Source organism: Podarcis pityusensis (assembly GCF_964106645.2).
Source record: "Podarcis pityusensis genome assembly, chromosome: 10".
Taxonomy (NCBI): domain Eukaryota; kingdom Metazoa; phylum Chordata; class Lepidosauria; order Squamata; family Lacertidae; genus Podarcis; species Podarcis pityusensis.
Genome location: NC_138035.1, coordinates 68,018,002 through 68,031,609, shown reverse-complemented (window position 1 = coordinate 68,031,609; position 13,608 = coordinate 68,018,002). Strand labels below are relative to the sequence as shown.

The window sequence follows — 13,608 nt, the reverse complement described above, 5'->3', positions numbered from 1 at the left end:
TAAAGAAAGAGTCCATATTGGACTTTACCCTTGAGCTGCTGAAGTTTGCTGTTTGCTTGTTCTAGCAGTGTTTTAGCTTCATTCTGTAGTGCCTCTGCTTTCTTCCTGGCAGCTGCAGACTCGCTTGATTTCTTGGCAATTAAGCTTTCTACTGTCCTATACTTGTCGTCCACATCGTTATCTAGTACCTGCGATTTGAGACACAAGGTGGCAGTATTACTCAGAACGCAGAAATAGAACATTCTTTGACATCCTACTTTCACTCTTACTAAGGATCTACTGAGCAGAGACCACACACATCCTGAGTGGAGTCCGTGGAAATGGACCTCTCTTTCAGTACCGTTCAAAGCATCCCTTCCCTTCTACTCTCTTTACCCCATGAGAAGAAAAACAACTGTGGTTTTTTGTTCCCAGCCTTTAAAAATGGGTCGCAGCTGGAGTAGATACATGCACTAGTGTCCGTACTCTTTTTGGAAATGAAAATAAAGGTCCTGCTCCCTTATTGGCAGCAGCTGACTTCCAATTTTAAGAATGGAACAATACTTCCTTCAACAGACAATGTTTGACAATGTTTTTAAATAGAAATAAACTACTATTCAATCCTGCAAGCAGGTGTTTTCATAAGTCATTGCATTACACTGGTGTGAGGTGCTGGATCCAGTGGGTGAGACTGATCCAGAACTGCCTCATCCTCAGGCCCAGCCCCCCATAGGCAAGATGAGGTGACAGCCTCAGACATCAGGATCCATAGTGACAGAAGATCCTGCCATTATCTATTCCCTTGTTCCTGATGTAGATCTTCATTACCTCCTCTTCCTTGGCAAGGAAAGGGGAACACCATATAGTGCTTTGCCTTAGATCCCAAAATGGGGGGGCCTCTGCCCAACCTCCAGAGTCAACTTTTGACAGGTGGGTGGCTTATCAAGTGGTACTTAAAATGAAGAATCGAGAGCGTACTCCACGGTTCCAGTACTTTCTCTGTAGCTCTAACTCAATGCCTTTTTCAAATTTAGCACCTTACTTTGTTGCCGCATGGCATCAGAAAAGTGCCGAATGCAACTGGTACCAGTGACTGCACAGTTCTGAGCCTGATGCTATAGAAAGTCAGGTGCTGGAACGGTGGGCATGGCTTCAGTCAAATAGTGAGGCCTGGTGGGCCTAATTAAGCCTACAAAGTGACGCTTCTTTACTACTACTGTTTTACATCACCCATACACATGGCCAGAAAATCTGGAGCCTTCGTAACAGGAACAATTCTTTGCTGTTCTTGCTATGCTCTTGAGGTGAAGCATGTAACTAGATGTGGCTTCCAGCCATCTTAGTAAGAGGACTCACTGAGTTGTGCCTGGTTTAGTTCCCTGCCCCAGGAACTACACAGTCCCAATAGCCATGCAAGCAAGAATCCATAGCTCACCGCTGCATAAAGTTATGTGTGCTCTCAAGATGTGAAACACTTTTAACCACCACTGAAAATGGAATGTCAGATTCCTGCCTCAAGAAAACCTCATTCAGTTCCACGGGATAGTGAGATGCGCTTCACACAACAGTTAAAATGGCACATGCTTTTTACAGTCTGGTGGTTTGCATTGTGTTATGGCCAAACTGCTTTGATAGTATCTTTGGCCAGGCCTGATTTTACTTACAAATTCGAGGGCAAACCAGACAACACAAGCTGGTACCTAAGAAAATGCCTTTGTTTCTTGAGAACATAGAAAGTAATTTCAAATGGAGAGCCTTACTCTTTTGATATCTGTGGTACTTTGATTCACAGTTGCAACAGTCTCTTCGGCTGCTCTAATGTCCTCTATGTTTGTAGCAGTCTTTTGTCGAAGCACTTCCACGTTCTTCTCTAGCTCAGCTATGCGCAGAGTGGCGTTGTTCAGAGTTTCTTCCGAAGCTGCAGTTTCAGATTCAATCTAGCATTGCAAATGAGAACATGATGCACAAATTTCTTCCCAAACCACAGTACTTTAACGACATACTTGCTCAGCTTACAAAGTTTTCCAAACGTTAAGTCTCTGTGTTGTGGCAGGCTTATGCTTTTCCTCTTCGTTTCCCCAGCTTTCATCAACTGCATGAGGTGACACTTGCCTTCCTTTCCTTTCCACTGACCTGGGATGTTGCTGCTATACAGCTGATAGTTTTTCTCTGGCCCAGTGGGAAGAGGTGGTTGTGGTCTTCTTGCAAAAATGAGGGATTAGTAATGGAAGACAAGGGTACCCTGTCCAATAATTATTTTGTTGTTCTATACCAGGCTTAGGCAAACTCGGCCCTCCAGATGTTTTGGGACTACAACTCCCATAATCCCTAGCTAACAGGACTAGTGGTCAGGGATGATGGGAGTTGTAGTCCCAAAACATCTGGAGGGTTGAGTTTGTCTATGCCTGTTCTGTACAGTACACTTCCATGAGACACTACTTGGGAATAGAAGTTGGGATCATCTGCATGCAAAGCAGATGCTCTACTGTTGAGCTGTGATCCCCTCCATTACAGCCTTTGAACTAGGTACAGTTAGATGCTTAAACCCTATTGAGTTAAGTTGCTGTGCTGCCTTTTGGTGCACTGAATTGTGAGCAAAACAATTGGAGGAAGGAGGGGTTTCAGGGGAAGGGAATGTAGATGGTAGCTTTGCTGCCTGTTAATAGTGTCCCAAATCAAATTCAGTAGTAAATCACTCATTCGGCTTATTACTAAATCCAGCTTACTAAGAAAAAAGAGAGATCCTATGATTTGAGCAAGGGCACGGCTACCAATCTGCCATATATCACCAAGGTCTATCTAGTTCAGAGCTTTCCAACTCTGTGTCACAACACATTAGTGCGTCGGCTGCAGTGTGTAGGTGTGTAGCATTAACGCTCCTCCCGGGGCTGGAAAGGGGTTAGTTTAAGCTTGTGTTTCCTAGTAAAACTAAATTACTATGTTGAGAAGTGATGCATGTCGAAAAAGTGTCTCACCAACATGAAAAGTTTGGAAAGCTCTGGCCTAGCTGGATGAAAGAAGTAGTACCAAGATAGGCCTAAGTGCAATTGTCATCTAGACAGGGCAGGCACCACGCTTGCAGGACCTACAGTTTTTATTTTACTATAAGACCAAGGTATCTCAATCAGCCTGGGGCAAAAGGCACACTAAGAATTAAAAATGTTTGAGACTACAGCTCACCAATCCTTCCAGACAAAAATCCACTCTCTGTTACCCAAGCTTTCTTTATTTCAGCAGAGAGTTGTTTTGCTGCTGTCATGGTTTAAAAAATGCCCTATTTCCAGCAAAAGGTAAAGGGACCCCTGACCATTAGGTCCAGTCGCAGATGACTCTGGGGTTGCAGCGCTCATATCGCTTTACTGGCTGAGGAAGCCGGCATACAGCTTCCGAGTCATGTGGCCAGCATGACTAAGCTGTTTCTGGCGAACCAGAGCAGCGCACGGAAACGCCGTTTACCTTCCCACCAGAGCGGTACCTATTTATCTACTTGCACTTTGATGTGCTTTCAAACTGCTAGGTTGGCAGGAGCAGGGACCGAGCCACGGGAGCTCACCCCGTCACGGGGATTCAAACTGCCGACCTTCTGATCGGCAAGCCCTAGGCTCTGTGGTTTAACCCACAGTGCCACCCGCATCCCTAATATTTCCAGCAACTCCCTGCCTAAACCAACAGCTGTCATGTACTACTTGATATAAGGGGAGTATTGAAAGTTTGCTTGCTATGTTGAGACCATCATCATATGGGGTAAAAAGCTGAATTGCAATCTTAATTCAGGGTGCAGATAGGCTAGTCATAATGGTTCAACCAATGCGCTAAACGGGTTGCCAGAGTTTTTCACTGATTTCTTTCCTATGGATTGCCTTTTCTGTCTCTGGACCCGACTGCCAACACAGATCACTGACACAGGAGCCCCTTGGAACCCCTTCTGACCACCTTTGCATTTCCTCTACCATGGTATAAAAGGAAGATCAGACTATCGAGGCAGCAAGACAAACAACCTGGATGCAAGTGGCACCGTATCTGACTGAGCATGTAACAGGGCCAGTACATTAGCAACAAAGGCTTTCTTCCATTCTACCTCCACTGCTTTTGTACAAAGGGTGGTGAATGGATTTTCTGCTTCTTGTCCATCCCACCCCAAATCAGCCATCAACCATCTGCTGTTTTTGTTTTCTCGGTTTCTGTACTTTTCTAGACAAAGCCTAGCTATATTGAAACACTGATTTAAGGAACAGATAGTATTAGGTGATAATAGAATGAACCAGAAGATAAGATTATTGTGTATCCTGTACAAAAGTAAAACAGCACGAGAACATACATGGCCATAACTCTGCTTCCAAAAGCAGATTTAGGTGGCTGAAACTCACAGAGGTAAGTAGGTCTTGTGTTCCTTGTATGTCTTCATCTGCTAGTTTGATGGCCTTTTCAGCTGCATCTTGGGCTTTTTCGGCTTCTTCCAGAGCTTCTTTCACCATGTCTGCAGTGACTTTGACATCTGTTGCACTTTTACTGTGGAATGGAAATTAATTACAAAAGGACAGACTCTCCTTAAAAAGGATTCTTTTGGGTTGGCCTTTTCAAAGAATATGCAACAGGCTAAACTTAACTCCCAGTTTCTCAACATGCTTATTAAATACTGAACGTTTTTCAGGGCACAAATATAGTCTCCTAGGATTCTGCTGAAAGGTAAAAAAGACAGCCTGTTTCAGAGCAAGAGGGAGTAAAAAATTGGTACCTGGCTTTTTTAGCTTCATCTAACAGAGTTTTTGCCCTTGCTATGTCTCCGGCACTCTGCTGTAGGACAGTCTCGACATCTGAAAGGCTCTCCACCCGTTCACGAATATTATCTGCAAGTGTTTGCAACTGCTCAGGTGTGCTGGGCATCTCCATGTTGAGCACTTCGTTAGCAACTGCCTCAATGCTGTCCAGATCAGCACTGTCTTCTGTTGAAATGGTAAACAGAAACAGTGAGTGAGATGGCTCCCTTCCTCATCACGTTTTATTTCCTATAAAGCCAAGAAAAAACAGGGGCCAGGTGGCACTTTTTTATAATAAAAAAAGGTATAAAAGTCCACACTCTTTGGAAGTGCTTTAGCTTTGATGAATTTCTAAGACGTCTTAAGAATCTCGCATCTGATCAGGCAGTTGAGTTTTGGGAAGGAATTCTTGCCAAAGGGCAATGGCAGATGGAAGTAACATCAAAAATAAATGACAGCCTCAGGCATGTGGTGGGTTTTGATCAATAATGTATCATAGCAAGTGTAATGAACTTTCTGTCATTGACAAAATTACTTTTGAGTAATATGGAGAGTTAAAATTATGCAGGTCGTTCCATCCTGCATTCAACTTACTTCAATCTCTGAGCAATTGATATAACATTGTAGCTTATATAACAAAAGGTGCTCATGCATTCTATGACTTATATGGATGAAGAAGTCAAGAGAGAGAGTGTATGTGCATGCAACACTGCATGGAGCAGATAAAAATCCTGTTTCTGCATGCATATATATATATATATATCTCCACTAAAAGTGAACGTCTATCGTGTTGCATAGCCATTTTTTTGCCTGTACAGGAGTGATGCTACGCAGTTAATCAGGCTGGTGTGATGAGCTGAAGCAGTTATATAAGCTGTTCTACATGTTCTGGGCCAGCAATCTTGGATGCTGTTAAAAGGGAGCAGCGTATTCCAACTTCTTCAAAGAATAATGATCTTACTGCTCTTTGTTGCCACTAGTTAAATCTTTGTGGGTGGATTTATATCTGTACTCTGCAAACTACTTTCCTCCTAGAAAAACCCAAATACTTTGATCCAGGTTCTCAGCGCACAAAGTACCATGAATAAAGTCACTTCAGCACTAAGTGTACTGATCGTGGAATGTGAGGAAAAGCAGTTCTTCGTGTTGCCCCATCGCAGTTTCCTGCCTTCAGAGGATGTTCAAATCATCAGTACACTTTTGTATGGTAACACAGTAAGGGTTGGAGTGGGAGAAGTGAAGTCACTACCAGTGATTAGCTGAGCTGCCCTGATGCCAGAATTGGATGGGGCAGTCATAAAGCTATTGGCTAGAACAGGCAGGAGAGACATAAATGAAGGAAGTAGAAACACACCCAAAGCAAGCTTGGTCTGCCTTTCCAGCAGCAACAGGGAAGCATGGGAACTTAAGAAAGGAGGACATGGTCCCAAGGAAGAGAGGGGTGCTTGAATGGGAAAGATACTATAGGATTCCCCCCAGAAAACTGTTGCAATGATTTAATCTAGGCACAAAGTGAAAACCCTTTTGTTTACGCATGACTTTGGAATGTCTCATATAAGTACATGCAATTGAATAAATGTGCATAATTAAAATACTAGGTTAAGAAGAGGAAGCGCTTATTCACAACAGTCCCAAAACAGCAGGCTAACCATATTAAAACAAGACTTACTCATCAGAAATTCCCTGATTTGCTTAATAAGATTCCGCAGATCCTTGTTGCTCCGGTCCACTTGCTCTTTGGTGGCGTTGGTTTTTAGGAGAACCTCTTGTGCATTCTGTTTTGCTTCGTCTGCTCTCTGTTTTGCCTCTGAGACCTAAGTGAAATAAATGGGCCATTATTTTCTATTTCTGACCATCTTTAAAAATGCTCAGGGATAAAAAGAAGAGACATTGAGAAAGCAATTCGTCAGCATTGAAGCTGTGTGAGAGCGGTTCTCATAAAAGTTAGAGAACATTCTTAAATTGATGTAAACACAACAATATTTTAAACAGCCCAAGATGCTTTGTGTAGTACTCATCGGAATCTCTACTTAAGCCAGACCTTTTTCTTTAATGAGGGTACTTAGCAGGATCATGCAAACTGTAAAGAACCAATTATTTTGGGGAGAAGTTTTGTTTGCAATTGTCCAGACTTGCCCAATCTGCTGATTAAGCTTTTTATTACTATTCTAAAATTCATTCTGGTTGATCTACCTTTTAAAAACAACAGTCAATAATAAAATCACCATTCTGGAGAGCTGTTCAACTTCTGCCAAAGCGCTGAGTATGTCTCTGTCGAAATCCATTGCCTTCTGCCAGGTATTGTGGGCCACAGTAACCAACCCATCACAGCCTGGTCCTCCACACTTCCTTTTCCCATCTTCTGTGCGGCAGCTCAGGCCACCACATTCTGAATCAGCACAGGAAGCCCCGAGGGGAGTTCCACACGTCTGCAGCAGACAGGATTAGACAGAGGAAAGAGTGGGGTGGCGGTGAGGTTATCACCCTTTCCAAACAAATTTCCGAGCCAGCTCCCTAAAGCCCTATCCTATTAGTTGCAGCTTGACAAATTTCCAGAGCCCCATCGAGAACACAAAGGCTGTTAGAAAATGTTTATTCTCCTGCTACTCTCTTCGCCTCTATGATGCTCCTTTCTGTACTGGCCTGTTTTTCTAAACACAAAAGCCCCAAGCATGGTGACCTTTCCTCATAGGGGCACTGCTACAGCTCGGGCAGTGAATAATTATGCCCCCTCAGTGTTTGTATTGGCCTTTGAGACGCACGTAACCAGGATTTGCATGTGCAGTTTTCTTTCATGGCTATCAGATTTCGATACAGTTTAGTATTCCCATTTGAAAAGGAGAAGGGGTTAGCATGAAATTATTCCACCTTGGGAGAGCGGTACCTTGGCCACACTAGTTTGCTTTAGGGAAGTGATTAGCCCACCTTATGCCTACAGTATGTTACTTTTAATTATAACTGACAGCAGAATGTTGACAACAGCAGTTGCCTTTGGGCAACCCCAAGAAAAGAATGAACAAAAGTGAAAGGTTAGCATTTTCTTAAAACCAGGGTGGGTGGGTGAGGTTGCTAGACAGAGCAGTAAGTGTCTCTCCATTTACCTAGGTTAGCTATCTTGTCAGGTACAGTGCACAGTCTCAAGAAAATGATATTGTAGAGTTCCAAATGGTTCAGAAAAGGGAAACCAAAATGATTAAAGGGGTGGAATGACTATGAGGAAAGGTTGCAGCTTCTTCGGACTTTTGAGTTTAGAGAATTTTAAGAAATTCTGCATAGCATGGAGAAAGTGGGTAAAGAAAGGCATTCTCACCCGCTCATAACACTGAGCATCCAATGAAGCTGAACACTGGAAGATTCAGAACAGATAAAAGAAAGTACTTCTTCACTCAACACACAGCTAAACTGTGGAACTTGCACCACAGGAGGCAATGATGGTCCTCAAACTGGATGGCTTTAAAAGAGGATCAGGCAAATTCATGGAGGACAAGGCTATCAGTTGCTAGCAGCCATAATAGCCATGTTCTACCTCCATCGTTAGAGGTACTGTGCTTCTGATTACCAGGTGGTCAGATTTCAGCTGTTGCACTCATGTTCAACTTGCACATGCATCTGGTCAGCCACTGAGAACAGGATCTGGCCTAGATGGGTCATTGGCCTGAACCAACAGACTCATCTTATGTCCTTACTAATTTCCAGTAACTGAAAAAAATGAACTTTTATTAGATATTCTCAAGCCAGTGGCTGTAACCCAAAACTCCCTTCTTGTGGAAAACATTGGTCCCTTCTTTTTTAAAACTTCGTTCCAATCATTACTGAATGGTCCAAAGGAATTCTCATTCTTTTTTGTTCCAGAAAGTGGCTGCCCGGTTAGACCCTCTTCTCATTTATGTTCTCTTGTTATGCAGGAGGGATTTTATTGCCCCCTTCCACACTTCAGCACCCAATACATGGGTGGATGGGATCAGGAATTTGAAATGCCCACCACCCCACACAGAATAGCCCCTCTCTCCCTGTTACGCCATACATGAAGGTGACTGCCTAAATAGGGCTTTAGTTTTCTATATATGTGCCTCATTTGTAATGTATCTGTAAAAGAGCACATTAGCCTCTGTAATCCATTGCAATGTGCCCAACTGCAGCTCTCACACTTTTCCATTTACATGCAGCATATTCAACGCTGCTCCTGTCTTTTAGCCCTTCTTGTTTTATGACCATTCTCTGGCCCTTTTCTGCAGTCACTGGCCCTTTTACCAAAGGCTCTGCACTTTACCTTCTCAGACACTTCTGCAAGATCCAGACTTTGGAGCTTGCCTGCAAGTTCATCCAAGAGGCGTGACTGCTCTTCTTGCTTAGCCTTGAAGCTGGCCTCAGTCTCATTCATCAAGCTCTCCACCTCTAGGCGCATTTCAGCTGACTGCTCTACTACACTACCAGGAAGAAGAGTTGAGGCATTGGCTCTCCTTTCAGCATCCAGGGACCTCTGGAAATACTGGGTGATGCTGTCCAAGGCTCCTGCAAAAATCCAATGTGATGATTATTGAGTATTCTGGCTGGCCTCATTTGAAATTGTAACATGAGAAGCATGTACACAATACACTGGGTGTAATTGCCCTGGAAGTCAACAGACCCAAGATCTCTGCGTGCTCTTCCAAGAAAATGAAAGGCATGCTACAGCCATCGTTAAGCACATATAATTGACTGGGCATATTAAGCACAAACTTAATTTTGTTGCTCTGAAATAAATGATAATTCAAAGCACTTAATTTTGGTTGGATTCCTCCCCCCTAATTAAACTTATTCCCAAAACACAAGCATACAAACACTGACCCCGAACATCAGATATTTTTATGAATTCTAGTTGCTCTGCAAGTTCTTTCACAACATTGTCTAGGCTCTTTGCATCTGCCTCAAGGGTGCTCAGTTGAGTGTCTGTGGTATTGCTTTCAGAGGCCACCTTGGATACTTTTTCTTCTACTTCAGCTATCTTTTCTGTAACATCTGCTGTTAACTTCCTGTGAACCAAACAGAACCAACATTTATTGTTACAAAACAAAAACCTACTGGCCTTGAATTTAAAATATAAATAAATCCAAATGATAGGTTAATTCCTTCCTTTTCACCCCAAGAATGTGGTTAATGAGTTTGTTACAACTTCCCTACTCAAAATACTCATTAATCAGAATTTGTGGCTTAAAAACAAAATCACATTTTATAAGCAGAAAGCAGCAAAGAGCTCAGAGAACAGCTGTTTTGTGTGAGATTTAACTCAATCTGGATTCCAGAAGTCTGCTGTAATGTGCTTGAACTTTGCCAACTGCATAGGTCATAGCATTGGCTCATAGAATCCATACATAATTTCTTTTGTATCCCACATAGTTAACAAATGGTTGTTAATTTATTTTTCACAGACTCTTTCACAGACGAACTAGTTATGATTAAGGGGTGGGAGGGTCAATGCATAATAGATTATTTTATTCCGTAAAATATGAGACAAAATGGAAGCTGGCTGTGCTGTAGACTTCCTCCACGTTTAACACAAAGTAGGACTCATCATAATGAACATAAACAACATTTTGAGGGAAGTTGCCAAGCCTAGAGAATCAGTCCTTGGGCATGTGCATTATCTGCATGGACTCAACCTCTGAACAAATGAAATGAGATATTAATGTATTTGTGCAAGGTATCTTGCTTTAAAAAGGGGAAATTCTCCTTAACCCTACTATAACAACTGTCCCAGCATTTGTGTTCTTCTGTAGTCCTCAGTTACACCAAATGCACATACAGCAGGGAACAGGACCCACTTTCCCTAACCCTCACATGTGGAAAATGCCTGTGGAAAATGTTTTGTGCAAAAGCTCAGTAGGAATTTTTAGGGTAGGGCAACATGATGGCTATATTATACCGTATTTTTCGCTCCATAGGGCACACTTTTTCCCCTCCAAAAATTAAGGGGAAATGTGTGTGCGTCCTATGGAGCGAATGCAGGCTCCTTGGCTTCAGCGATAGCAACGCAAAGCCTCCAAAGTGCAGTGGGAGCGCTCCCTCTGCGCTCTGGAGGCTACGCGTTGCTTTCGCTGAAGCCTGGAAAGCGAGAGGGGTCGGTGCGCACCGACCCCTCTCATTCTCCAGGCTTCAGGGATAGCTGCCTGAAGCCTTTGGAGCACGGTGGGACCTCGCGCTGCGCTCCGAAGGCTTTGGGTTCCTTTTGCTGAAGCCGGGAGAGCAAGACTCTCCCGGCTTCAGCAGAGAGGGAGAGCTGCGTGGCGCCCCTTCAGCAAAGCGGGAGGAGAAATGGAAGGGGCTCCGTTTCTCCTGCCGCTTCGCTGAAGGGGCGCTGAGCAGAGAGGGGGAGAATTTTTTTTCTTGTTCTCCCCCTCCAAAACAAGGTGCGTCCTATAGAGCGAAAAATACGGTACTTCCAGTGGCCAAGGGAGTATGCCTTCATATACCAATTGCTGGTAATACCAGGTGGGGAGAGTGCTGTTCAACTCAATTCCTACTTGCAGTCTTCCCATAGGCACCTGGTTGGCCATTGTGAGAACGAGGACTCGATGGCCCTCTGGCCTGATCTAGCATGACTTCTTTTGTTCCTAGGGTGGGACCAACAAGGGCAAGTAGTCAGAGTTAGGCCCTGAATTAATAACACTTCTCTCCATCATGCATCGTTTGAGATGGATTTGTTCTGCAAATGAAAACTGAATGTAGAAAACTAGTGTTCAAATGCTGCTGCTTATTATAGCTTTAAAAATGCAACAACAGTTTAGCAAGGAAGGGAGAATGTAGTGAACTCTTTCTTCAAAGATGCATGTGAATTAAGGAGTTGTTAGGGCATGGCAATTGTTTTGTTTTTGCATTTTTAACTCTCCGAGATATTTTCTTGGGAAATTTCTCTGTGTGTGCCTTAAAACTGCATAACTGAAAAATAAAGAAGATCCAGTAGTAAGATCTATATTATGGCAAGCAAAACTCACAAACAGGGTAGGCGAGTAAACCAAAGCAAGACCACACTGATAATACTGGGGGAAAGTTGATTCACACAGGCTAATCCATACAGGAGTTGCTTATAATTTGGCACCACCTGAAGAATAACAGTGCCAGAAAACAAAAGGTACTGAAAGCCCTTGCGAGACAACACTTGGGCAAGACTGTGCTGTGGTCGTCTGCCAAGCCTGAGATTCTGAAACTGCAGTTTTTGAAACCTCTCTTTTGGCATGCATACAACAGGTCTTCGCAACTGATAAAAGTACAAATCAGGGTGGGTATAAATTATGTCTAAACATGTTCAACAGTGCTTAATTCTTAAATTATCATCTGCAGTGGGGGGAAATTATTGCACAGCGCTCCAAGGGAAATGGTCGGTGCCGAATGCATACAAAGTACTAAAAGGGGTAATGTATTTTGGTTTTTCTTATGCAGGACCAAGTTCTGCAGGGGAAAGTGCACAAGCTGTTAGGTTAAACTAAAAACCTGAAAGGATTGTATGATCATCCATTAACAGAAGTTGGTACAGTTAAGTCACCTAATTTGTACCCAATTAAGTTGCCTAATACAGTTAAGCTACTTTAATTGCTCGACTGTCATTAAGGCTACAAAAACAACTGGTGGTATCAAGAAACCAAATCAGTCTTGCAGTTTCCCTTCCTTAGACTGAAAGGAGGGACAGGAAGGAGCAATTTGCTAGAGGCTGAACATTTCAAGCACATCATTTCTCATCCCACATTCCTTCATTTTAACGGAAGTCTCTATCCTATACTCAGGGAGAAGATAAGGAATGAACAGGTGTGCCACCTTGTTAATTGAAAAGCAGTTTCACAGTTTCCTTCAAATTTTCCATAATCACTGTAAGGCACAGTTCCAACCTTCTTTTTCTTTACTTTCTGCTTACAAGTCTAATTAAAATTGCAGAATGACGAGATCCCCACTCCCCATGTCTGAGCAAATGCGAAAGAACACTATTTGTGTTTTATGCCACACTTACTCTGCTTCCTCAAATAGATTTCCAATGTTCTTAAGAGGCTCAGCAGCAGGATTTTGAGCAATGATACTTTTAATCTCATTCAGTTTTTCCTCCACAGAGCTGAGTGTCTGCCGGTAAGGACCACTGAGCCCTGTGATTTTCAGGGCTTTCGCTCTTTCCAGGAATCTCTGTGTCCTGTTAGTCAGCTCACTAATGATGACATCCCAAAGAGCAAAACACTGGTGACACGGTGCACAGTCTGGGAAGGTGCCGGAGTAGCCTCGGGTGCACTTATCGCAACGGGTTCCCTCAACCCCTGCATTACAGATGCATTGCCCAGTCGTGCGGTTGCATTGTGGGGTCTGGATGCCACGTTGATCACAGTCACAAGCTGAAAAGAGACAAAAATAAATGGAGACACCACAAACCAGGGGCGGGGAACCACCAAATAAGGCGGCGGTTTTACAAATGAACAAAACCATGCCAATTCTCCTGAAAAATTGCTACTCCTGCAGCTTGGGGATTATCCATCTATTTGGTGGGCGAATGTCCAGATCACACTCCATAGCTGTGCATGCCAACGCCAACGAGATCTGCATTCAAATCTCTATCCAACCATAATGTCCCTACTGAAGCCTGTCTTACACCTTAGCCTGTCCTGCTCCAGAAAGTTGCTGTGAGGCTTATGTTTGCTGCCCTGAATTCCTTGGAGGAAGGTTGGAATAGAAGTGAAATGCGTGCAAATTAAATGTGAATTAGTGAACTGATACAAGGGAGTGCCTCCCTGTTCCTGACACTCCCAATTCTCCTCCCTTTCTTGCTTCTGCTCCCCACATGTGGGTCAGAGATAATCCACAGGGTTTAAAGTGCAGTACTGGTTAAGTTTAGCTGTTTTATTTCTCATCAAAAGTATTT

General features: G+C 43.3%; 1 protein-coding gene across 3 annotated transcripts in view; it reads right to left on the bottom strand.

Moving 5' to 3' along the window:
* LAMB1 (laminin subunit beta 1) overlaps positions 1–13,608 on the bottom strand; it is a 58,343-nt gene that overhangs the window by 1,059 nt on the left and 43,676 nt on the right. For all 3 annotated transcript variants that reach the window (XM_081023403.1, XM_081023401.1, XM_081023402.1), the window contains 9 exons: positions 12,715–13,084; positions 9,564–9,748; positions 9,007–9,248; positions 6,962–7,165; positions 6,406–6,550; positions 4,715–4,922; positions 4,347–4,488; positions 1,740–1,916; positions 29–188 (listed from right to left, as the gene is read on the bottom strand). In XM_081023403.1, coding sequence (XP_080879529.1) covers positions 29–188; positions 1,740–1,916; positions 4,347–4,488; positions 4,715–4,922; positions 6,406–6,550; positions 6,962–7,165; positions 9,007–9,248; positions 9,564–9,748; positions 12,715–13,084 — 1,833 coding nt within the window. The remainder of the gene's footprint in view (positions 1–28; positions 189–1,739; positions 1,917–4,346; positions 4,489–4,714; positions 4,923–6,405; positions 6,551–6,961; positions 7,166–9,006; positions 9,249–9,563; positions 9,749–12,714; positions 13,085–13,608) is intronic.